Below are 27060 nucleotides of genomic sequence, written 5' to 3' on the forward strand. Positions count from 1 at the left end.
CCTACATAGTTCCTCTATGGTGTCAAAACCAAGAACCATCTCAGTAAGTTCTCACTGAAAGCAAGTAGATTTTTATCCCTCGGAAACTTGAGTAAAACTTTTAATCCTTCTTGCATGTGTAGGGATTCTATTGATGTGATGAAACACCATGGCCAAAAGCAACTTGGGGAGGAAAAGGTTCATCTCAATGTACACTTCCAGGGAACAGTTTATCAGTGAGGGAAGTCAGGGCAGGAACCAGGAGGCAGGAACTGATGCATAGGCCATGGAGGAGGGTTACTTACTGACTGCTACTCATGGCTTACTCTGCCTGCTCTTTTGGAGCACTCAGGGCCACCTGCCTAAGGGTGACATGGCCTACAGTGAGCTGGTCCTTCCCACATCAATTGTCAATCAAGATAAAAAATGCAATATTGGCTTGTCCGCAAGCCAATCTGGTGGGGACATTTTTTCTTCAGCTGAGGTTCCCTTCTGAAATGGCTCTAGCTGTTTTCAAGTTGATTTAAAATTAGCCTGCACAGATACCCACTGGGATCTTTAAAAGACTAATTAAAGATCAGGACAGAAACACAATCACTTGCATTTAGCAATTGGCAACTGACTGAAGGCTAAGTGAGAAAGAAGAAAAAAATCCCAGATAGTGTTGGCCTGGCAATTGCTGAGTACTGAAATTTTGCATTCACAGTTTTCCAGTCTTCATAATAATCTTAGAAGGTAGGTGCAGTTGTAGTCATTTTGCATATGAACATGTTGAAACTTAGGGATAGGTAGCTGCCTGCTAGTCCCACTGCTTGTTAGATTCTGGTGCTGGTGTTTGAACTTGGGAATCACTCCACAATTCTACCTCCTGAGGTCTCAATTCTAGAGAGCAAGCAAGATCTTAATGCCACAGAGAGAAATAGGATTGACAAGGATTTTTTTCCTTAGATTGGAAAAGGCTGAGTTTAGATTGCTAGTTAGGTCCCTAGGTGATTATGTCTTGGCATAGAATTAGACAATATACCAGGGATGATTAAGTGCATGGGTGCATATGTATATATTTGCATGCATTCATGTGCAAGCAATGTAGAAAAAGACTTACAGAAAAACAAAACATTTGAGGAAAAACTTTGATGAAATGCCTATGCTGGGAGAAGTCCAGAGGAAAAGACAGTCAGAGAAAGAGAAAACCCCATGGTCTGAAGATGGAAATCAGGTAGAACAGTATGTTAGACGCCAGAGTAAAGGTTTCTGGAGGTCAAAACGAATAAGCAGGTGGAAGGACTTGAAGACTGAGCACTGCATATTGGCTTTGACAAAGAAGTCACTGGTGAGCTTTACTCATTTTTATTTTATTTTCAATGGAGCTTACAAAGCAGGGGGTTTACTTGTGGCACTCACATAAAATTTGGTTTACTTATGACATTTGCATAAGTCTTTGTTTACTTATGACATTTGCTTAAGTCTTTGTTTACTTATGGCATTTGTATACAGTCTTAATTTTGGTTGACCTTCTCCCACCTTCTCTTTCCTGTCTTCTCCCCCATCTCCGATTAAAGCCTTTCACCCTCTGGTAGATTTTATCCTCCATTTTAAGATCATTAAGAGAAGTTTGGGCAGGATTGCGTAGTAGAGAGGAATATCAGGGAGAAGCCAAAACAAAAAGCATAGGCAATTTTTGTGAGGGGGAATAGTGAAAGAAAGGAGGACATTGAATGATGGCTTGGCAGAGGCTTTGGGACTTAAGGATAGGAAGGTTTAGGGAGCAAAAGTAAAGTCTGTCTGAGGGGAGAGAACTGGGGGATGGGTGAATGTAAGATGGTAGATGACAGAAGGTCTTATGGGTGGAAGAGGGACCCTAGAATTCCAAGAGCTATGAGGGCAAGTTCATACAATTCTTTCTCAGAGAAAGGACCAGAGGGAAGAAAGATTGTGGAAGGTGCAGACAGACTTTAGGGGTCGGGACAAGGGGTGTGTCGGAGTGCCACATCAAATGGCTGTGGTCTCCTTGGTGATGTAGTAGTAAGGTAGTGAGTGTGAGGGAGACAGGCAGTCACCAGCTTCCTTTCTGCCTTCTGCGGAGTGTAGAGAAGGAAGTGGCAAGTGGTAACCAGAGACAGAGAAGCTCACCAGCCTCAAGGTTCTGTGGTTGGCTTCAGCTAGGTGGACATGTGACACTTTGTGTTATAACAGGATGTTACTGGGGACAGAGCACTGTATTGGCTCAGTTACCAATCCTGTACAACCCAAGCAACCTACCAAAAAAAAGTGTGTGGCCATGGGCTGAAAAGAGGTGACAACTTCTAATAGAAAATTTAAAAACCAAGTCATCTAGTCAATATGTGTTTACACAGGCAGGCCCCTTTGTGGACTAAAACTGTGAAGTAATTGGATAAAAATTACGTCCTGATGTTAATATGATTCAGATTTGTCAATTAGTTAGACACATAATTATAAGATCATTGAACAGACAGCTGTGGCTTGATGAACTCTAAACAGGGTCCTAAACGTTCAGAAGGAGACCTAAAGTGTTATAATGTGAGTATATAACGTATGGTGAAAAGATTCCACATTGGGACTAATTTCTGTGTTGCCTCGTGCTTTCCTGAGTTTATACACAAGTTCCCAAATGCTGACTTTGAAATGGTGGCCATAGCTAGAGGTCTAGAGGGCTACCTTTTATAATACCAAAACAAGTAAAACATTTTGTTAAAAGGACGTTTGTCTTTCATTTCATGATTTGTTGCACAGGTAAAAATGCCGTGTGTGTGTGTGTGTGTGTGTGTGTGTGTGTGTGTGTGTGTGTGTGTGTGTGTTTGAACCTAGGGCCTTACACATGCTTAGCAGGCAATCTACTACTAACCTATGCTACCAGCCTTTTTATTCTGAGTCAGGGTTTCATTAAGTTACTGGTGCTAGCCTTTGAACTTTGCTCTGGAGCCCAGGCAGGCTTTGTCAGTTCGGTCTTCCCATCTCAGTCTCCTAAGCAGTTGAAACTGCAAGCCTGTGCCACCAGGCCTAAATTTGCAGTTAACAGCTTCGCCATGAATTTTCCCACTTGCTACAGGGTGAATGGTGTAGCTTACACAAATGGGAGAACATTAAGAATGAAAATCAAACACAGGCAGAAGATTTGAGGTGAAAGCACTATTTAGTGAAAATTTCACCATTTAGTGAAAGCACTAAAATGAACAAATGATAATGGCAATAGTAAAATAGCGAGTGTCATGTTGTAAAGTCCATGGTGATACTTGGGAAGGAATAAATTCAGTAAGTTAAGTTCTTCTGGTGTCAGGGCACAGGGAGCCATGTTTTGAAGAGCCATCATGTCCAGATGGGATTTGAGGTTCTGGAGGAAGGGAAGCTACAGGCTCTTCCTTCCCTGTAAACATCAGAGTGGGGATGGAGAAAGACTGTCAAGAGCATTGGGGCTGCTCATTTACAAGTATATTATGGCAAATCTCCCAGAACACTTTCCCAGGCTGTGGATCTGAGCCCCTGTGCACTGGGGTGTAAGCACAGAATGACTTGATATCTCAAAATGTGTGACCCTGCTGATCAGAAGGTAAAAGCCAAAAGCCCAGGATGATTAATGGCTGGCCCACTCATAAATGCCCATAGAAGTAGAAAACTACGTGTCGGGACTAATGGAAAGTAAGACCATTTATTGAAACAATTTTGGGCAATTTTATACTATTCCAGGAAGAAACATTATAATACATATTTGAGTCATTGATTAAATTAGCCATGAATAAGGACTAGGGAGACATCTCACTGGATAAGAGCATTTGCTATGCAAATATGAGGAACTGAGTTCAGATCTCTAGAACCCATGAGAAAAGCTTGGTTGGTCACATGGACCTGCAACCTCAGCACTGTAGGGGGTAGGGAGGGAAGAGACAGAAGGATTACTGGGACTTTTGGACTCCAGGTTCAGTGAAAGACCCTGTCGCTAGGGGATAATCAGGGTTGTGATAAAGTAGGAAACATGCACCAGAACACGTGTGTGTGTGTGTGTGTGTGTGTGTGTGTGTGTGTGTGTGTGTGTGTGTGTCTACATCATATTTGCACACCTACACATGTAACCACACATGTACACACACACACACACACACAATTCCAAAAAACCCAGCATATATGGATTAAAAAGTACTTTTATTGTATCCGTGTCTCCCAGGACAATGTGCTCTAAGATGGGGGTGGAGCTGAGGCTGTAGAGCTGCTCCTAGATTTCTTCACATGTTTTTCTGGAATTGGGCTCATGGTCTACTATCTCTTGGACTATACATTTCCCCAGAGGGTGATGGATCCTGAGGCTAAACTTTCAGATTTCTTTGCATTTCCAGACTTCAGGGGCCTGGTGTGGGAGTGAAATTGTCCCTTTGACTTGGGACCTTTTATCTACGGAGTTTTACCTATTGCTTTGGTTATGTATCCTTTGGCCCACATCACTTGCTGTGTAAAAAAATGCTCCAAAGTTAGCAACATGAAGCAACACACATGTGGCTTTTTTACAGACTTTGTCAGGGTTTACACAATATTTTGCTGGTGTCAGTACTCTGCAGTCATCCTAAGGCTTGAGTAACTGAAGATCTGTATCCAAGCTCAAGAACCAACTAAGTTGTTGGACTGAGGGTCTCACTTCCTGACTGGTTGCTGGGTGGGGGCCACCCTTGTTTTCTTATCAAGGACTTCACTAGGATAGGTCAAGAAGTGATGCCAACACTAAAGTGAGTGAGCCAAATAAAAGTTGTTTAATCTTGGAAACAACCTTTTATCATCTTTGTATATTTTCTTAATTAGAAGCAAAGCTTGGTCTGAATGTAGCTCTGAGGTAGAGTAGTGGCTTAGCATATGCAAAAAGATGAGGAGGAGGAAGAGAGAAGGAGAAGGGGAAGAGAGAGAGAGAGTGGAAGGGAGGAGGAAGAGTATGGAAGAACAGTTGAGGGGGGAGAGAGGTAGGACAGGAGGAGGAAGAGAGAGGAAGAACAATGGAAGAGCCCAGGAGGAAGAGAGAAGAAAGAGGGAAGGATGGAGGAGGAGGAGGAAAAGGAAGAAAGAAGAGGAGGAAGCAGCAGCATCAGCAGATACCTCATTAAAGGGGAGTCAAGTCCACAGGCCATTACTACCAGGAGACAAGACTCACTGGAGGGCTTCCAAGTCACACCCACATGAGCCAGGCAAGCAGAGGCTCATGGATGCTTCCCCTCACTACCCTGTCTCAGTAAGTTCTTGGTGAAGCCAGTGTTAAATCAAGCAGAGCGGCAAGTATTTTATCAATTGAACTACCTCCCTAGATGCCTAGGCAATCTGTCTCTTGAGTGCATATAATGAAGAGTGAAATTATTGAGTTGCTGGCTTCAGTAGATCCTGGAAAAGTCATTTCTTTTGTGGTTATCTTATATTAGGCTCTCAATTGTACCCTGTGATGGGCTGTTTTTCTTGTCTTTTTGTTTTTATGCTACAGTGAATGTCTACTAAAGTAGACATTTTTTTTTTTTACCTGACCATATGATTTAACTTTTCAGAGAATACACACAGTTCTTGAACTATATAGCTGAAAACCAGCCTGATTGTCTTCTCCCCCATTTTGAGCCATTTTCTCTTCTTGTAGGGATGGCCTGTAAACATCATCACGGCCGATCATGTGTCTCCACTCCATGAAGCGTGTCTGAGAGGACATTTTTCTTGTGCAAGTGTTTTACTGAGTCATGGAGCTCAGGTAAGTGAAGCTTAAATAATAGAAACAAACAGTATCAAAAAAATCAAAACTGGCTATTTGTTTCCCTCTGAATAATTTCCAGTACCTTTGATTAGTCTGATTTGAAATGTACTTTTCAAGAGTATTATGCCTAAGTGCATGTGCTTTGCCAAGAGGTGAAATACTTCCTTTTTTACCTAGAAAGTTATATTAGTTACTTTCCTGTTGCTGTGATAAAACACCATGACCAGAAGTAACTCAGGGATGGAAGAATTTATTTGGGCTCGTGGTTCCAGAGGAATAAGTGTCCATGATGCAGAGGCATGACTGCAAGCAGCAGGCACCACAGCAGAAGTGGGAAGCTCAGAGCTCATATCTTCAAAACCAAACAGGAAGCAGAAAAAGGAAGTGGTTCAAATGGTTCAAGGACAGACTTCCTCCAGCAAGGCCACAGCATCACCTCAAATGGTCTCACCAACTAGGGACTAAGTGTTCAAATACCAGAGCCTATGGAGGGCTTGTCTTCTCTTTTTTCTGAGACAGGGACTCTGTGTAGCCTTGGCTGTCCTGGATTTCACTTTGTACACCAGGCTGGCCTCCAACTTAGAGATTCCCCTGCCTCTGCCTCCCAAGTGCTGGGATTAAAGGTGTGCATCACCACCTTCTGGCCTATGGGGGTATTTCTAATTCAAACCACCACAAAAATCATGTTTAGAGTCTGAAGCATTTTCCTTATCAGACAGCATTAATAAGTAGTGTTTCATAATTGTAAGCTCTCTACCTACATGTCTCTGGGTAACAGGGAATGAAATGCTGCAGAAAAGGTGAGAGATTCAACTAGGGATGGTCAGCATGTCAGAATAAGAACATCTCTGAAATCTCTCATTCTGTATTTGTTCAAAGGAGAGCAGGGATTGCAAGGGCAGCAAAAGAAGGCAGGCTCTTCTCTTGTTTCACATTTGTTATTGTCATATTGGCAGAGTAAGCCACAGAAGCAATCCCAGATTCAGGTATTGGAAAAATAGCCTCCATCTTGTGATGGGAATGGCTGACGTGCCATATTGTAACGGAATTCGCACTGTGGGATAGAAAGAGCCTCTGGCCAGTTTGCAAACTAACAAGGCGTCATAGGATTAACAGGGATTATTGGGAGCACATAGAAGTGTTCATCTATTTCCAGTGGGTCAATCAAAAGGGACTTTCTTCAGGAAATGATGTCTAATCTAAAAGAGAAGGAACCAGTCAGCCAAATGGTGAAATAAAGGAAGGTAAAGACTTCTAATGCGAGAGACACAACTGACCCAAAAGCCTGGAAGTAAAATTGGCCAAATTTTGCCAACCGTGTTTATGGCAGGAGAATAGTTGGGTGAGAAGGTTTCTTTTGAGTTATGATGAAAACAGGGCCAAGGCTAAGGGGAGGCAAAATAGGCAACTGGGATGGAAACGTTAAAGAAACAGTCACTCTGTGGTCCTGTGGCACTATGGGAACTCCAGAGTGAGCATCTCCTGTATGTTTTTTAGGTCTGGGCCTTCCTTGGGAAGAGGGTGTGGTAGTGAATTCGGTTTTTTCCCCACAATATCTTCATTTAACAGATACATCAGAGTATATGACAAGATAGAAAAGTCCGTGTATGTCTGGGCTTGCTATCTAGTGTTTGTAGCCCAAGCATAATGATATGGATCTTAGTTTGTAAACTTCTGTGACAGTTCTAACATAAGAAAAAAATCTCCAGAATCTATAATTTTACAGTCTTGTTAACCAGTTGTATATCTGTTTGCCAGCATATTTAAGTAGCATATTGACAGACTGTATAAATACTTCTTTGATCCGACCCTACCATCTTACCACTCCTCTGGTTAGTGAATGAATTGAATAAATTCTTTGGTGTGTGAATCATATTTGCATGAGAATCAAACCTTTAAGTAAAAAAAAAATAGTCTTTTTAAAAAATCAATTTTAGCTTACTCTGGCTACTGTCTAGGATGGATGTTTAAAATGGAAACGTTAATTTGTAAGCTATGCTACGGAAATTATCGTAACTAGTTTTAAAGTTCATGATCCCAAGGAAGGCAGGGAGGAGATGGAATCTTCAATAACGTTATGACTGCCTTGTATTTTATACTTCATTTGCTTTTTTAATGACAGTTTGGTGGTCCTCATTTTATATAAGAAGATGGACCTTAAGGCTCAAGAGAAGTTAAAAAACCCTTTGAAAGTGAGAGGGTTAACCTTGAGTTCAATCCACATCAGTCACTGTCTTCATCCTGGAGTTGGGTTTTCTTCACAGGTGAATGGCATAGCCATAGACTGGAGAACACCCTTGTATAATGCCTGCCTCGGTGGCAACCACGATTGCGTGACTCTCCTTCTGGATCATGGAGCAGCTCCCCATCCTGAGAGTGATCTGGCCTCTCCCATCCACGAGGCTGCAAAGAGAGGTAAATCCATCTGGAATGTGAGGGTTTTTACCCAGTCCTTCGAGGACACTCTTACTACTGAAATGGGAAAGAAGAGGGACATTTTAGTGCAATAGTTTTCAAAGGGCGCCTGGTAGTAGGAGCGTCCATATGACCAGGCTTGTGAAGAAAGACTCGGAGGCTCTGCTCTAGCCCTGTTTAATCCAAATATCTCCAGGGTGTTCTGATCCACAGTTAAGTTTGAGAAGCACCCTTTCAGAGATATATTTTCATAACAAGGGATGGTACGTACTAGACTACACTATGGATCTTTGTGGAATACTTGATCCCATAGAAATCAAGGGTTTTTGTTAGTCCATAATTAATTGTATGAAGCAAAAGGATTCATACTAACATTTTCATTCAAGGCTATCATGTATCTCAATCATATTCAACCCTCAGTCATATTCAATCATATTCATTTCTCTCTCTTGCCTGTCTTTCTCTTCCCAAGTAGACCCCCTTCTACTTTTATGGTGTGTGTGTGTGTGTGTGTGTGTGTGTGTGTGTGTGTGTGTGTGTGTATGTGTGTTTGAACACACATATATAATCTAGGTTCCACATATGAGTGATTGTATATTTTGTATTTGTCTTTCTGGGTTTGCCTTATTTTGCTTAGTATGGTGATCTCCAATTACACTCATTTTCATGTGAACAATATAATCCCATTCTTTATGTCACAACAAAACTCTGTGTTATACATTTACCATAATTTTTTATCCATTCAGCTACTAATGGAGAACTGGGCTAATTCCATATCATTGACTATTGTGGTACATTGGCTCAGGTTCCTTTAGTATATACCCAGTAGTGTTGGTACAGCCAAGTTGTCTGGTAATTTCACTGCAGTTTATCTGGGAGACCTCCATAATGATTTCCATTGTGGGTATCCTAGTTTACATCCCCACCTACAGTGGATAAGGGTCCCTTACCAGCATTTGTTGTGTGCTTTACAAAACAATCATTTTCTATTTTAGGGTATCAACAGTGGCTTGGGGTCATCTAATTTTGAAAAGTGAAACATATTTTCAGCTTGAGGAAATCTATAAGACTTTTTATCAGTTCAGGGATGATCTTAGTTTTTTTTCCTGTTGCCATGCTAAAATACTCTGACCTCTGATGGAAGCAACTTAAGGGAGAAAGGACTGATTTTAGCTTACAGTTCTAAGTACAGCCTATCACGGTGGGGAATTCAAGGCAGTGGGAGCATGAAGCAGCTGGTCATGTGGCATCTCCAACCAGGAAGTGGAGAATGATGGATACACACATGATGCTTAGCTTGATTTCTCCTGCCCAGGCAATGGTCCCACCTACAGTTAAGATGAGTCTCAAATACTAATTAACAGTAATCAAGCTAATCCTTCAGAGAAATTCTCAGAGGCCAACCTTAATCTAGATAATTCCTCACAAGTGTGCCTGGATGCTTGCCTTCTAGCTGATTCTAGATTCTGTCAAGTTAACAGTTGTCACAAGAGGGTAAATCTTTCTATAAAGTACAGTTTGAATTTTTGCTTTTCTCTGGTGTTTAGCATCACCTGCATGTCTATACTTTGCTGGAGGGCTTTCTGTTTCCCCAGGGCCTTTCTAGAATGGCTTTGCATTCAACCAGACCAACCAATGTTGTAATTAACTGGGAAATCATTGTGGTTTCTTTATGAAGAGCCATATTAACTCAACATGTTTACTGGATACATACAATTAAAATGGTTCAACATGAGACCCCAAAGGGTGGTGTTTAAAATATGGCATTCTGGGCCAAGGCAGAGTGAATCTACTTTGAACAAACTTCGTTTGCCAGACTGGGCCTTGCTCCCATGGGATTTGGCAGTGTTTAAGATTTGCTTGTGCTTATTGTGGCCTATTCCTCCAGCCTTTGCAGGCTGTAAGCTTCCTGCCCTGTCCTGTGATACATTCCATGTCTTTCTTCAGGACCATTTTTAGTCCTGTTGCTCCATGGCTCTTACAAGCACACAAACAATTGATAAAGGTGAGTGGATGCTGGTTGGTTTCTATGGCTAGTGAATGCAGGTGCTGTTCCATCTGCAGCTGTGGATGTTGATGGTTGGATCCTGTTCTTTGGCTGACCCTCCTTTCGTTTTGATGAACCAAGGCAAAAGCCTGATTCTCCTCTTCATGGAATGGCTGGGTGAGCTGACCTAATGGACTTTTGAACAGACATTTACTCTGATGCCAGTGTTTAAAATTATTTTCCATTTTAAGTAAAAGAATATGGCTTTTATCTCCTGAGCAAATTGAGAACATGGGAAGAGGGGGGAGGAAGCTATGAGAGTGAGAAGGGAAGAAAAGGAAGGATGCAGAGGTCATGAGGAAGCAGAAATTTTGAATCAGGTGTAGATTAGAAGAAAGGACATATGATAGGTAGGATTTTAGTTGGGGGGGTGGTAGAGGAGGAAGGGAGGGAGAAGGGAACTGGGTTCATCATGTAATTCAATCTTGTTTGTAATTCACATATATAAAAAAATAAAAAACAAAAACAAACAAAGAATATGGCTTTTGATTGCTGGATGTGTTGGGGATTCATTTAAACACACAAAAATAGGGACTTTTGTTTAGGGAATTTGTGCAGTAACCCTTTTCTTCTTTTTTGGACTGTAGGTCATGTGAAATGCATCGAGTCCCTTGCAGATTATGGTGCCAATATTGACTATAACATCAGCCACCTGGGTACTCCTCTATATATCGCTTGCAAAAACCAGCAGCTAGCCTGCGCCAAGAAGCTTCTGGAGTTAGGTAAGGCAAAACAGCAAAACAAAATAAGGCATGAAAATGAAAAGCAAATTAAGTGAATCTTGAAGATCCTGGTGTCATACTAAAGGGAAGAGTGTGAGCAAGGGGCTTGAGACATACATTGTCCTCATGAGGAGTTGTTTTACACCATTCACACTTGTGTTTTCTCACTTCTAACTAGCATGACAATGAAGAAGAAGGTGATGATGTATACCACCCATGCCTTCTTCCAGGGTGGTCCTCATTTATCACTAGTTGATCTATCCTTTACTCTGCCTCTCTCTAGCTGGGCAATCGTGATTCAGCTCTACAAAGCTTGCAAAGCCAATGGGTTTTAGCTGACTCTTCCGATTTGGGACTATCTTCCGTGTTTCTTTCTGATTAGGAAATTAGTCCGCCATAAACATTATCCTTTCCATGAAGAGATGTTCTATCATTCCATATCTCCCTACAGCTGTCCCTTCTTCTCAACACTGGGAACACTGTTCCAACTCTTTAATTTTCTGAATTCTGTTCTTCCTTTAAGACTCCAGAGTCATTCCCCCCACACTGACTGTTCTTGTGTTCCCTATTTCTTTTCTTATTCACCATTTTCTCTGCCACTCTCACTCCTTCCTATTACTACTTTTAGGTAGATTTTAAGCTTTGAGATATTTAAATCTGTTATCCAGGACAGGGCCGTCTTTGGCATCTCTCACAAAGTAAAAAAAAATTATTTAAAAACAATTCAATGAATGTTTGTTGCTTGGGCATCGGTTTTTGTGGAGGGACATCCGCTCAGGTGAAAGTCTGAGCCTGAATATACCTCAGTGAGAAGCAGACTCTGAGCTGGGATGGGGTTTTATTTAGAGGGTAACTAGAGTTTGGTGGGGATAGCCCCAGAAATCCACCTTCCTCCTAAAGAGAACTTGCAACCCTTCCTGTGATAACAGGATCCATTTTTCCAACTTAGGAAAAATGCCCCCTTAATTGGTTGTGTTTAATGATCCAGCTCACACAGTCGCAAGTCCCGTGGCTTTAAATGCAGTGCTGGCTGCTCAGTGTATGAATCTGGCTTCATGATGTACACAGTGTAAGTCTTTACTAGTACTTACACTGCATTAATAATGAATATGCAACTTTCATGCTACTCAGATATTTCTTGATTGTATTATGCCCATGAAGAGTACTCTGTGTCGAGTTGGTACCTCCATATGTTACACAGCTCACATTGTACTTTCAGTCACATTGTCAAATACTATTTTCCTTTTATTATATTTGTGTAAGAGTGTGCATGTTTATGTGGGGAGGGTTGTGTGTGTGTGTGTGTGTGTGTGTGTGTGTGTGTGTGTGTGTGTGTGTGTGTGTGTGTGTGTGTGTGTTTATGCTCACCTGGAGGCCAGAGGTCAACCTTAACCATCCAGCTTAATGTTCAGAGCTCATGCTCTCACTAGGACCTGGAACTCAATGATTAAGCTCAGCTGGCTTCAAGGGTCTTCCAGTCCCCACTCCTCAGCATGCTAGGACCACAAGCATGTGCTTCCACACTCACAGTTTTCTCTGGGTGGTGGGGATTCAACACAGATTCTCATACTTGGATGGCAAGCACTTTGCCAACAGAGCTGTATATCCAGTGCCCAGTTTCCCTGTTACTATAGTAAATGATATAAAGTCAGACCAGTTCACAATCTCACAGAATCATGTTCATCATGGATTCCCCATTTTAAACACTTTTGACACTCCATGTTTTGTTCTTGTGACCATTTAGGAGCATCTGTGAATAAAGGCAAAGGCTTGGAATCCCCTCTTCATGTAGTGGCCAGGATGTCTTTTGGGGAGCTGGTATACCTACTGATGGACTTCGGAGCAAATGTTCAAGCTAGGAACGCTGAAGGAAAACGTCCTGTGGACTTGGTGCCTCGGGAGAGTCCTGTGACTGAGATCTTCTTGGAGAGAGAAGGTGCCTCTCCTTTGCCCAAATCTCAGCTCTAACTCCTAAGACTTCTTTGATCTTTAGTAGGAGGCAGGCATTTCCTAAGTTCTGACTTCCAGTCCTGGAAAAGATTGCTCTCTGCCATCACCATGCATGGGGAACCTGAGATAATTCCATAGGGCACAACACTGTTTATGAAGTAAATAGCCTGTTGTTGTTGAATATGTTGGAATCAGGCTGTTAGGCCAGTTTTTAAGGAGGTCAGGCTATTGTTAAAAAGTATTTGATATTTAAGTTAACCGAAGCATGCTTTAGAGTAGTGGTTCTCAACCTTCCTAAAGCTTTGACCCTTTAAAATAGTTCCTCATGTTGTTGTGACCCCCAACCATGAAATTATGTTGCCACTACTTCGTAACTGTAATTTTGCTACTGTTATGAATTGTAATGTAAATATCTGTGTTTTCTGATGAACTTAAGTGACCTCTTGAAAGGGTCATTCTACCCCTACAGAGTTCGTGACCCACAGAGTGAGAACCACTCCTTTACAGTAATTCAGCAGAAGCCTTCTAGGCATTGTCTGATTCCCCAAGATGTCTAACTGCTCCATACATCAGCCAAACCTAGGAGTAATTGATTGCTGGGATTAAGATGAAGCTAACTGAGAGTTTAGGGTATTTGTTTAATGATTCACACCAATCAAGATACATTTACTCTTGCAAATTATGTACACTCCTCCATAAATAAGACCTCACACTGCTCTTCCAAATAACTACACAGTGGTATGCACAGGAGAAGGGGCATTTCTTAGAGCAAAGAGTCCTTTTAGGTTGTGAGGATACCTGATTGCATTGTCAGTTGTTCCTGAAGGCAATTCAGTACCTGCATTCTTACCAGAGTGTTGATTGTGCTGTTTTTGGACTATGGGACTCTGAAGCAGGTCTCCATACCTGAAGGACTCTGATGTCAATAAACTGGTTATTTTCTACCCACATGCTGAGAAGTAGGCCTGAAGTTGGGCAGAATGATAAAGTGGGCCAAAGACTTCCTCCTACTCCCACTGCCCCAGGGCAATTGCCCATCTTGCAGTTGCCTGCACTCTTTAGCATTGCAGCACAGGCTAAGGAAGACTGATGTAGGCGGAAGGAATCAACTAGAGGCCTCTTTCTGTTAAACAGTTGGATAATCATTGGGCATTTCTGCCTGCATTTTGAAGATTTCTTGTTTTAAAAAAGTCCTATGTATACACACAGGGTCACTTTCTCTTATAGTCTCTCAGAGCCCACAGAAATATTTTAATTAATTCTTATTAAAACAAGAAGGAAGATGAATAAATCCTAACCAGAATTATATTCATCTTTATACTTACATAGCTATAAAATGTTTTAATATTTTTTATTGGAAATGTGTTACCCAGAGGCAGCTGTGCCTCAGGGTCCTTTGAAGTCACACAGTGGGATGAGTCATAAGATTTTCAGATTGTTTTCACTGATATTTTCCTTTTTAAATTTTTTGAGACAGGGTCTATCTGTGTAGCCCTGGCTGTCTTTGAACTTGCTATGTAGATCAGGCTAGACTTGAACTCGCAGAGATATCCTTGCCTCTGCCTTACTGTTGGGATTGAAGGTGTGCACCATCATGCCCAGCTTGGTGTTTTCTTTCTACTCTATTCCCCAGAGCTATTCATAGAGACCTACGTTATCCTTAATTTCCTCATTTCACACTTGGAATGATGACAGTAGGCCTATGATCCTACTGGTTTAGGGGTACAGCATGGCAGTGAAGCACACCCTTGCTACAATGAAAGGTGCTACATTCCATCCTAAGGACCCCAAACCAACAAAATATAATTTGCCACAGAAGAAAATCACCTCCATTTTGCCTTCATGAGTCACTTTTAGGATTCTGATGAGGCCACTTCTTAGCAGGACAGTAGGCCACCAGAAACAGTTCCATGCAAGCACAAAGTTAGAGCTGCAGATATAACACACCAGTTTCTTTTTCTGACGCTGGGTCTCCTTGCTGATTCAGCTTACCTGACTCTCTGTGCTCAGGGAGGCAACTTAATTAAATCACTGTCCTTCCAGGGTGTGGGGACTGGGGAATATAAGCTGAACTTAACTGTGCTCTGAGTTGGCTTGGCATGGAAGTTAGGGAAGGTGGGGATCTCACTTTTCTTGGAAGCCAAGGGAAAGGATTTCAGGAGTCACACCCTCCAGCACTGGCACATACATGTTGCTCCCTAAGTATACACTGTGAAGTGTGCTGGTCTATGCCTTGAACATAGTCTGAAAGGTGCCCCGACTTCGAGCTGTACCTTCTAGAAAGTGCTGTCAGGGCTCTAGCTGGAGCTTACATTTTTTTGACTGTTTGTTTTCACTTCTTGTGTTCCATCACTTGAGAGACCCATAACTAAGTTCATCTGGAGCTTGCAGTGAGGCTACAGGACAGTAGGGGCTGTAGTATCATTTCAATTGTAGTTTCAAGACTGATTTCACAATAAAATGACCTGGAGCCCATGGCTTTAACAAAATCTAGATGCACAGGCACAAACTAATGATAACTGAAGCAGTGTCTCTGGGCCGGGACACAGTTTAAACTTCCCCAACTCCAGCCAAATCTAAATTGCATACTAGATTGAAGGCTACTGTTTCATGCAATTATTAAGGGTATATAGTTTTCTTTAAAAAATAGCAAAAATAATTTCCATTTTAATTTGGTACAAAGAGTGGGGGTGGGGATGGGTGATTATACTTCCCTTTTATTCTATAATAGGGGTTCTAAACCTTGGTACCATTGACAGTTGGAGTCATTGACAGTGCTGTGCTCCTGACTCCAGGAAGAAAATACCTCACTTTTCTTTTCCCCTACCCAGCCTGTTGAGAACCACCATCCTAAAATTTAAACTCTTGGGTTCTCTGTGCGAGTTTATGTTAGTTGAGTTTTCACCCATGAGATGAAGCTTTTGGATAACTTAGAATGCAGAACAGAAAAGGAAACACAACTAAATAACATGAACTTATGATTCATTTGGAACTTAGTATATTTGAATATCTTTAAGTTGTTAAAATTATAACATAGATGTACTTGCATCTAGAAATATGATTTAATTTTTAAGGTAAAAGACAGCACCCTGAAGCATGAATTCTATTTTTTATGATTCAAATTTTTGTGTAGCTATTTAATTTCCAAGTTAGTTTCCTTTTGCCTCTCTTAATGAGGGTAACTTTTACATTTCTTTTACTCTGTCATAAATTAAAATCCAGTGAGGGACAGAGATGGCTGAGCAGTTAAGAGTGCTTCCTGCTATTGCAAAGGATTGGGGTTCTGCTCCCAGCACCTGCATCTGGCAGCTTACAACCTCCTGTAATTCCAGCTGCAGATGATCCTGTGTCCTCTTATGGCTTCCATAGATACCCTCATGCTTGTACCCACACTCCATGTATATACATATATATAGATAAACATAAAAGTAAAGCTTAAAACATAGATTTTACTTCAGTTAAATACAGGAAAACAGAACTTGGTCTCAGAATGCCCCTTTATAGATGCACATAACAATTTCAAAGAGAACAAGGAGAGGTATACAGGAATGTTTGGTGGGAGGAAGGGGAAGGGGGAATTAATGTAACTATATTATAATCAGAAAAAAAAACAAAAAAACAAGGGAACATAGTCTTAAGCATGCAGTATTTCTGTATAAGGATATTATTATACATTGCATGATTTTAAAAGGCAGTCCTAGGTCAGCGAAGTCAATGTGTGACTTGTCCCATGCTCTTTCTCCAGGTCCTGAGTCTTTGATGCAGTTATGCCGCCTGAGAATCAGGAAATGCTTCGGCATTCGGCAGCATCATAAGATTGCTGCACTCTTCCTCCCGGAAGACCTGAAGCGCTTTCTTTTACACCTTTAGTTGTGTAAGGAGTGGATTCACAAACAACCGAAAAAGGTTGTTGAAACTTTGACCACTGGAGTTTCAAATAAACTTGTTGATAATGTTTGAATGTTTGACTAATGTTTTCTTTTACATTTTTTCCTGTTAGATCATTATTTTTAAAAATGGGAACCCACTGGGTCTTTTGTGTTACTGGTTAGAGAGTGTGAAGACTGTCCTCTGCTTAAAAATTAGCTATTGGTTTTGAACATGTCCTACTTGGCAAGAATGAAGCAAGGAACACGTTATGCATCATTTAATCGAGCCTTCATACAAACTGCCCGGGTGGGTACTATTTACTGTATTACCTTTGCTAGGTAATACACTGAAGCTCAGACTGATCAATATATCCAATTACCCAGATCAAGGACAGAGGAGCCAGATATAAACGTAAATTGGCTGCTGTTAACCTGGACAATTTTAGCTAAGCAGAATTTTATGTTCTGGCTCCATCTCCATGGTATGGAAAGGGAGACAAGAACAATGTTTCTTTGTTTGTATCTATGTATTAACCTTTTCTCACTTTATGACACAGATGTAACTGTATTAGCTATAGAAGCAAGTTTTACTCCATCCCAAATCCCATATGCACATTCAAAACATTCTAGAACCCTGCTGTGGAATATAGTAGCTACTGTTTAGGGCTTTCAGTCGTGGGTGATTTTTCAGCCCCCTGCCCCCCAACTTGGGATATTAACAATGGCTGCATGCATTTTTAGTTGTCTTTACTAAGGAGATTTGTACTACTGGGTAATCTCAGTTCATAATTTGACAGACAGCTGGACAGAGGCCAGGGTTCCCCTAACCATCACTTGCTCACAGAATAGCCCCTCACCCACAATAAAGCATTATTCAGGTCAACATGCAAATGGTGTCTAAGTTGAGAAACCCTGAAGTGCACAAAGATGGTGAATTTAAAAAAACAGAATTAATTAAATCAATGTAAAGTGAAAACTTCATCTCAGTGTCATCAGCCACATATCAAATGTGTTTATTATAACCTACTCAGGCAAAGTGGCCACTGTGCCGTATTACACAGACACACAGGAACTTATATTGGACAGTGTTCCTCAGATGGTAAGTTAACTGATTTTAACTGCTTTTCAGTTTCAGATTTACAGGAAACCTGTGATGCAGTTTAGTATGGATGGTTTTAGTTATCTCACTGAGAGATGCATTTGGGGGTTCCATTACATCATTATAAAGAAAATATTGTAACCGTTTTAAGGAAAACCGTTATGTATGAGATGACATATGTTACATATGGCCTAGAGGATTCTCCTAAAATACACCCAACATAATTTGTCTGTGATTATTAATTTAATTTGCTGTATGAAAAAGTCTAGGCTATGGTTTGAAAATTCCTAACTAATTCTTCCAGAAGATGGCGCTGTTGCCACATAATTATTCAAGCAAAAGACTCACTACTAAAAAAAATGACCAGTCACAAAATGGTTTACCACGGAGGCTCTGGAAATTTCCATTTGGGAATGAAAACTTTGTGGTGATAGATTCTACTGACAATGGTTTCTTTGCCTTGTGCTATAGCCCATAGCTCTAGGTTGAATAAAACGTCTCCCTTCCCTGTTTGTTGGCTTCATAACCTGACCATCTCCACTTTCACTACTTAGAATTTATAGCTAGCTAATGAACATAAGTATCCCTGCATCTTGCTAATTCATTCAGTTCCATTCACTCACTGATTTTGTTTATTTGGGGATTACTTAGTGAGTGGCTGTGTCTCTTTGCAGGCACCATTCTAGACACTAAGGAGGCAAAGTTAATGAGAGGCATATTCTAACAACAGATACTGTTTCCTAGCTCTCACATTCTAGTCAAAGAGTCTTTTGCCAAGGGGCAGGAGCTGTGAGCATTTTGCCAGTGTTTTCTTTTGGAAAACATCAGTTTAGGGCCCAGGGAATTGGCTCAGGAAATGCAAGCATGACAACCCAAGCCCCCGTGATGATCCCCAGAACCCATGGCAGCACACACTTTTAAACCCAGTACTGGCAGGGGCAAAGACAATCTAGACAGAATGGCAAGCTACAAATCCAGGAGAGACCCTGTCTCAAAGGAGAAAAAAAAGCAATTGTGGAAGAGACTTAGTGTCAAGCTATAGCATCTACATATAAGGGCACAAATGTGCATGCGCATGTAAACCTATACACATGAACACTGTATACACACACACACACACACACACACACACACACACACACACACACACACACGACAGCCTGATGTTTCAAATAAAATGTCTCAGACGAACCCTTTCTATGGTAATCCAAAACTGTGACAGAATTATTAGAAGAACATTTTTCTTCTTAAGTGTTACAGTCAATTAAGCAATTTGAAAATCCATGTAACAAATGGTCATCTTCACAAAAATACTACCAGCTACTTCCCTTGTTGCTATTTAGGGCGATATTAAAGCATTTCAGTCAGCAACACTCAGAAAGAAGACTCCATTAAAAGATCCACTTTTATGAGTCTAGATATGATTGTGTTTACTAGTGGTGCACACCTTTGAATGCTTTGTTTACCTGATGCAATGCAAACAATTATGTCATAAAAGCTGTATAAGTCACACTTACATATTCTCACTGTCCTGGTTAGTTTTATGTCAACTTGACATATGCTAAAGTCATCTGAAAGGAGGGAACCTCAATTGAGAAAGTGCTTCCATAAGATTGGGCTGCAGGCAAGCCTGTAGGGCATTTTCTTGATCGACGGCTGACATGGAAGGGCCCAGCTCACTGTTGGTGGTGCAACACAGGGGCTGGTGGTCCTAAGTTCTATAAGAAAACTGGCTGAGCAAGCCAGTAAGCAGCACCCTCCATAGTGTCTCCATCACTCCTGCCTCCAGGTTCCTGCTCTGTTTGAGTTCCTGCCCTGACTGCTTTCAATAATGAACAGTGATGTGGAAGTGGTAAGCAGAATAAACCCATTCCTCCCCAAGTTGCTTTTGATCATGTGTTTTATTCCAGCACTGAAAACCCACTTACTGGAATGGAGGCTATAAGTTATACCATCTTTTAAAGCTAATAAGAATTGTATCTGTTTTCACATCACAACCTAATATATTCTGTAGACTAGTGCATTGTTGCTTTGCAATATTTTTCTTGTTTTGGTTCAGTAGATGTACATGGGTAGCATAATTCATATTATGATGAAAGAAGAAAGCAAAAGAAAAGGGCTAGAAAATGATGGCTTTTAAATTCTGGCTTTGACTGACATGGTCTGGTACTCTGTGTACCAATCTGGAGTGCTCACTTAATAAACAGACACTAAAGGTTCAGGAACAAGGAAACAAATTGTTCTCTGCTTTCTATTCCAGGCATAGGGGTGGGGCTTTACAATATGATTAAAGCCTAGCCTTTGGGTTTCAAAATAAGATCAGGTCAGCATCATGCAGCTAACTAGTTCTTATTTCCAAGGGCTCACTAAAAAGTAGGTATGAAGCACTAGTGACTTATATAAATCTTTACAACTGTCGTGCCACTCCACAGACGGGTACAGAAGGGCTAAAAAGTCACAGTTAGCAAGTGGCAAAGCCAGGGTTCAACTCAGAAGTCAAGTCCCTCACCAATTACATGCTTTGCCATTCCTTTTCTTTAAGCAGCCACAGAGCTGTGGTCTTCAGGTCTAGGAACACCCTTCCCAGTTTCCTGATGGTCCCCAGAACATGGATTGGGAAGCAGGTCTGTAGGTCAAAGGTCCCAGTGTGATACTGAGAAGCAATGTTATGTTTAGGTCTGGACATTACACAGTGCTTTCTGGGTTAGCATGATTCAGCCTGAGAGAATCCAAACTTGGTAACTCTTGGGGTAAGTGAGTCATCCTTGTCCTTCCAGTGAGTCAGGTAGACATAGCACCATGCTATATGGTCTTAGGAGATCAAGCTTGATATTGCATATTAACTCTTATGTATGAGCTTACCTTGTTAGTGACAAAACCTTTCCATGATAGGATGATAGGGATGTCCCCTACATGTTGGAGAATACTGACTGCTCATTTGGTACTCCCCTGTTTGCTGTTTTCCTTCCAGCAGTAAGAGTCTTAGACTGCTACACAACAAGTTGTTACAAATGCATTGGATTAATGCAACACAAATTGTTTGACATTGTTTTAGGTGCAGAGAGCTAGATTCTCTGTTTTGGGTCTCCACAGGACTGAAGATTCAGTATATTAGCTAATTTTCTCATGTCTGTGACCCAGTGTCTGAGAAGAAGCAATGTGAGGGAGGAACCTTTGGTTTTGCATCATTGTTTAAGGAGATACGGTCCATTGCAGTGGGCAAGTCGTCATGGCAAGGAGCAACTTGCATCTTGAAGCTGAGGAACCAGGAGTCTCAGGCTGCTTTCTCATGTCTCAGTGGACTAAGGAGTATCGAAAAAGAAATGCCAACATTGACCTTTATCCTATTTACCTTTCTATTCAGCCTGGCTATGGGATGGGTGGCACTCCCCACCCTTACCCCCAAATTCATGGTAGGTCTTATTCTTTTCCTCTTGTTAATTCCTCTTTGGAATTGCCTTCATAGGTGCTCCCAAAAATGTGTAACACTAAATGTCTGAGGCAGTTCTTAATCTGGTTAATTTGGCAATCAAAATCAATCATCATACACATATGTTGACATCATGACTTTTATCCAGGGTCCATGGAACTTTTTTTATGAGCTCATGCTTAGTGGCAGAAACTAGTTCCTTGTAGTTGTAGGACGGGCTCCTGTTTCCTGCTGGCTATCAGTCAGGGCTCTCTCAGCATCTAGAGACTGTTGAGTTCCTTGCTGTCTGTTTGAAGGTACCAGCATAGAAGTTTACTTCCTCTGAGGCCAGGAGGAACACATGTCCCTGAATTCCTGTTTGTAAGCAGCTGGAAAATACTGTCTGCTTCCAAGTCAAGCCTATCGGGTAATATCCGGACTTTAAAGTTAAGTCCTTTGGAGGCATTTTATGCCTCCAAGCTGGCTATACCTGCTGATGACTAATAGCCATCAAGTTTGTGTTGATTTGCCTGAAGTCTAATATACAGTAACATAACAAGGCTTATTTTGTTATTTTATCAAACATGTTTATAGCACATAATATATGACCCCATATTGGACCTGCAGCAATGACCTTCATAGATATCACCCCATATAATAGTTATAATGCTTAATGATACCAAACACAGTTATATTCATTTTTTAGCTAGAGAAACTTAGGTACACAAAAGCCAACTCCTTTTGGGGACTTCTCCATAAAGAATGAAGACCCTGATATGGCTGCTTAGGGAGTCAAGTGTCATGGTGGGGTACTACTGTGTCTTACTGGCGTTTATGACTCTTCTGTATGTCTTAGTAAAGCATTTGGTTGATTTTTAAAAAGAGAGTCACTAGAATTCATAGGACTTAAGTTGGACAACTTGCTTACAAAAGGCAATTAAGTTTGCTGTAGGTCCACCTCCTGGTCTACCTTCTCGCCAACTTATCCAGGACAGAGAGTATCAGTTCTTTGCCTCTTCTGATCTCCTTTTGGCACTTATCTGTGATAAGTGCTTCTGTACCCTGGAAAGTGAAGTTCAGAGAGGGACACAGCATCCCTCTGCTCAAGACACGCACCTTCCACACTCTGATTTCCTGTCTGGTTCTTCAACATCAGTCAGAGTGATCACATGCTACTCATTATGGTGTGGGCTATGATCACAGGACATCAGTCTTATCAAACAGTTTAGCACCCGACTTCCCAGTGCATACCATCAGATGCAGGAGAAAGAGGCCTCTGTTAGATGCCATGCCTTCAAAGTGTTTAAGCTGAGACTGAGAAAATTTAACCAGGTTTCGCCTCTGCCTTGGGTGCATTTTGATGTTGAACATGGCAAAACTCCGTGTCACTGTTCTCTCAGTACAGAAAAGAGTTCAACCTTCATGTTGTAGCCTTCATGATGTGAGAGAGGACAAGGATGTTCTATGGCCTAATACACAATCCAAGACCTTTAGACTCCTTCAAGTATATAAATACTCGCTGATTTGACAAGATTGATTTTCTACCCTTTACTTTGCAAAATCCATTGTGAGACCAAAGCAAGTAAAATTGATTTTCGCTCACATTCTTCCCCACCCAAGGCCTCTTTGCTCACTCCTGGTGATAGGAGATTTCTAACTTTCTATGCCCTTTTGAAAAGCGTGTCTGTTTCTTTCTTTCTTTCTTTCTTTCCTTTTTTTTTTTGAAAACAGTGAAGTCGGAAGGTTCCTTGGGCCTGTATAAAAATTTTAATGTGATATTCTAGGTGTGTAGACTTCATAGGTTCAAAAAGATAACTCTATTGTATCATAGTTGGAAGCCCAAGAATTTCTACTCGAAAGCTAAGCCATGGCTGTGAAGACTGGGGAAAATATCATCCTCATTTTCATTCAGTTCACATTTTGTGCATTTCACTTAAATAAGAATGCACTTCAGAAAGCCACCAGCAGAAATGTATTCCTCTGAGTTGCATTGTACAGGATCAAATGTAGCAGGCCGCACTTTGCTTTTGCAATACAGCACATAAAATGCTTTCCTTCCTTTAGTTCTCGGAAATGAATTAGCTGGCCATGAACCACCATCAATCTGGCTGGAAATTCAAGCTCACTCACAATATAGACTCCAGTAAAGGGTTAAGCAGAACTGTTGCAGGATTTACATTGTCCAGAATATTACAAGAAGGATATTCTTGGTCATTCATGATGCTTCTTTTCAAGGTTCCCATGGTTCTTTGTAGATAAGAAGTGCAGGCAGTCATGTAACTTAGGCTAAATTTTGGGAGCCCTACTGCCTGAGACCTAGCCTTCCTACAGAGAAACTATAGCAGCTTCCTTTTAACCCCATGCTATACCTTCTCAAGCCTCTATGTGGGAAGAAGACATGAGTATCTGCTTCTGGAACCCACCTAAAAAGCAGAGTTCTCTTTCATTTGGGGGCAACTAATGTCTCCCATGTTATTGTTCTCTTCCATTCAGCTCTGGGAAAATTAACATAGTTATTTTGTTGGATTATGGGCATCCTACCCAAGAAAGTGGGTGCTCATCGAAGACCGTGTCTGCCTCTAGGGAGGCAGCTCTCTAATGGCAGTGTTTTGGAACCTAGAGAAGTACAAGATTAGGTAGTTCCCACTTTCTCAATTACACAGGGTAACTGAGGATGGAGAAGTGGCTTTGTGGGAAGGTTAAGAATAGAAAAAAATAGAAAAAAGGTCCTCAAGAGTGGGAAATGAATTTTATTATAGATATGCAGTAGGAATGTTACTGTGTGGGATGCCTTCATGAGAGCTGAGGCTGTGGTGGTGTTTATCGTTCAATCACACTTCGTGCTCAGGTGCAGGTGTGTCATAGGTAGAACACTAGGAAATGAGATGATGGAGTAAATGAGGAGGGTACCTGTTTCCTGTCTAAATTGGACAAAGAGGGATAGGAGGACAGGGCTGGTAGATAATGATAAGTCTATCAGAAGTCTCAGTGTCTTAAGTGACTCAAGGGAGTGACAATATCTGGGTCACTCTTCCACAGATAATTAGAAGAAAGACTGACCATTATTGAGATCTCAAAATCCATAATTTAGAGGTCAGTTTGGTCATTGGAGATAGTCTCCAGGAAGAAAGTGAGCAGATTAGGTGGAACAGAGCAACTGATTCTTGGAACTGTAGTTTTCAAAGACAAAGAAACTAAGACACAGTCTGAATTGTCTTCTCATGAAGGGAAAAGTTGCCCACAGCAATGACAAACATAGAAGACTAGGAGGAAGATGGGAAGCAAGGTCTAAAAAGCACAAATGTCTTGATGGCTACAGTAAAGCTGAGAGGTGAGGTGTATCCTCCAACAGTGTGAATTTAAAAGAAGTTAGGAGGAGGAAGAAATGGTATAAAACTGTTTGGCAAAAAATTGGTTGGTTACCAAAACAACTCCTTCTTGCCTTCTATTGGTTTTTAGATATTTGTCAGCCTGTTGGCCTTGAACTCAGTGTAACCCACACTGGGCTCAAGTTCATGACAGTTCTCCTGACTCAGCTTTGAAAGGGCTGGAATTATATCCTAAGGTAGTCTTCAAGTAAGGTAAATTTCAAGCTTCACTCCTGGATTTCTGTCCTTATAATGAAAACTTTACTGGAACCCAGGTATGTCTATTATGCACGAGTAGTCTGTGTCTGTTTTAGCCCTATGACAGCATTGAATTTTGACAGAGACTCCCCAAATCATTTACTGTCTGGTCCTTCACAGTGAAAAAAGTTTTTCTGATCTCTGATCTAGAATTAGCAATTAAGAGCAAAGACATTAACCTCACAGCAAGAAGTAAGCATAATTAATATTCTGATAAATTCTCTGCAGCATAAATATCAAATATTTTGTTTTTCTTAGTTTGGGTGTACTGCAGGTCACCAGATGAACAATTGTGACACAGCTGAGTTTTCCCCACAATGAATCAGCTCACTGGATGGCTAAAAACAAAAATGGGAGACAAATTTAGTTTCAGGGCAAGGGTCTATTTTTTTTAAGCCTTAAAGTAAGGTAAAGTTCAAGACAGGCTGTGATGGCTATCAAGTTGATGGGATTTAAAATTCCCATGGCAACACCCCTCTGGACATGTCTGTGAGGGTGTTTCCAGAAATATTTAGATTTGGAAGGAAGAGCCACCATGAATATAGGCAGTACTCTCCCATGTGCTAGGGTCTTGGACTGGACAAAAAAGAAAAAGTGAGCTGAGCCCCAGAATGCTACCAGCTGCTTCATGCTTCTCCAACCATGCCTTCCCCACCGTGATGGACTGTACCTGCAAACTGCAATTCAACATGAAGCCATCCATCCTTAAGTTGTTTTTGACAGGTATTTTGTCATAGCAATGAGAAAAGTAACTAATGAGTATGCAAATTTGGATTAGCATTCACTAACAATTTGATGGCAGGTTATGTGTATTGGGGTAAGGTACTGACTAAAGATGCTAGTGGACCTGTAGTTCATCTCCAATTTACTGTTCTCGCATACGTTATTCATGCCTGTTATTCATTAAGATGCTGTCTTGCATGGCTTTGCTACGGATAAGGAAAGCACTCACTTGGTAGTGAATATGTAAGCCTGGCAATGGTTACTCACATTTCTTCTCTGGAAGATTTGAATCAAACAATGTAGTAACTTGGTGAATGGACAGTTGAATCAAGTGGTGAAAAACTATAGTAAGTATTCAGGCGTATGCACTATTAAGTTTTTTGAAACTTCTTTATTTCTATTGCTTCTGGAACCTGGAATCTGTACAGAGTCCTCTTCTATGACATCTTTATCCGTCTGCTTGAACTAGCATAAGCAGATCCTATTCATTATAACTAAATGAATATGAAATAGTGGTGAGTACCAAGTCATAAGCAGGCAGCATCAGTTGTCTGTTTCAGGGTTTCTCATAAGATGTAGTACCCAGGGCAGCAGTGCTTCATGCCTATTGTCACCAGAGAATATGGAGGGAGCAACAAAATTCAAATTTATACTCTTAGAAAGAACATCGGTGGCATGAACTCAATCAAAACAGAATCAAAAGTCACACAATTCATAATGGATATACTTGTCTAGATTTAATGGAAAAGACTGACTTTATTCAATTTCAGGGCCACTGTGGTCATATGCCACCCCAATGCAGCATAAGGGATTCTTTAGACAAAGCTAACTCACAGGATTGAAGGTACATGTTTTTTCTTTGGAAGATTTTACTAACTAGTGAATCACCTGACCATTTTCCTCTCTGCACTTTCCAAACCGATACTAACTATGGTGTTTGTATTTTAAATGTCATGTCTCAGTTGTGCTGGTAATGAAAAAAAATTTCTGCATAGCCTGTAGCTGCCAGCCGTTAATGATGGAAACATCCCTTATTATGGCTTTTGGCTTATTAACAGATTCTGATGCCATGGATTCCTATGTTAGCTGAAACTTAACAGTGCTATTTGTAGTCAAACAAGAGTAGGAGAGGAAATGAAAACCATACCAACTGCAAGGAAGATACTACACCAGGGATCTAGATAGACAGGACAATAGGAATCCTAATGACTCAAGTTCTAAGGCTTTAAATGTATTCTCTTTCCCTTGCCTGCCCTGTGATGACCTCTCCCTCCCCATTAAGGACTAAGCAGTTTTCTGTCTTTAGTTCCATAATCTGTGCACTGGAGGCAGTTGTTGTACAGTGGGTGCCCCCACAAGTGGTGGGGATGCTGAATTAGTTGTTCAATGAGGCTGGCAGATCATTTTCCTTGGGCTGTGAATCTCTGTATCCCATGTGATTTTCATTCCATGTCAGGACTAGAGACAGCTACTTTAGAAGAGGAAAACTTTATTCT

General features: G+C 41.1%; 1 protein-coding gene across 1 annotated transcript in view; it reads left to right on the top strand.

Annotated features, from left to right (window-relative positions):
• The window catches only part of Asb9 (ankyrin repeat and SOCS box containing 9), a 29075-nt gene extending 12367 nt beyond the window's left edge, over positions 1–16708 (top strand). The window contains exons 3-7 of the mRNA XM_035449700.1: positions 5594–5701; positions 7969–8119; positions 10754–10888; positions 12633–12824; positions 16584–16708. Coding sequence (XP_035305591.1) covers positions 5594–5701; positions 7969–8119; positions 10754–10888; positions 12633–12824; positions 16584–16708 — 711 coding nt within the window. The remainder of the gene's footprint in view (positions 1–5593; positions 5702–7968; positions 8120–10753; positions 10889–12632; positions 12825–16583) is intronic.
• Positions 16709–27060: the final 10352 nt, after the last annotated feature.

This window comes from Cricetulus griseus, chromosome X (genome assembly GCF_003668045.3).
Source record: "Cricetulus griseus strain 17A/GY chromosome X, alternate assembly CriGri-PICRH-1.0, whole genome shotgun sequence".
Lineage (NCBI taxonomy): Eukaryota > Metazoa > Chordata > Mammalia > Rodentia > Cricetidae > Cricetulus > Cricetulus griseus.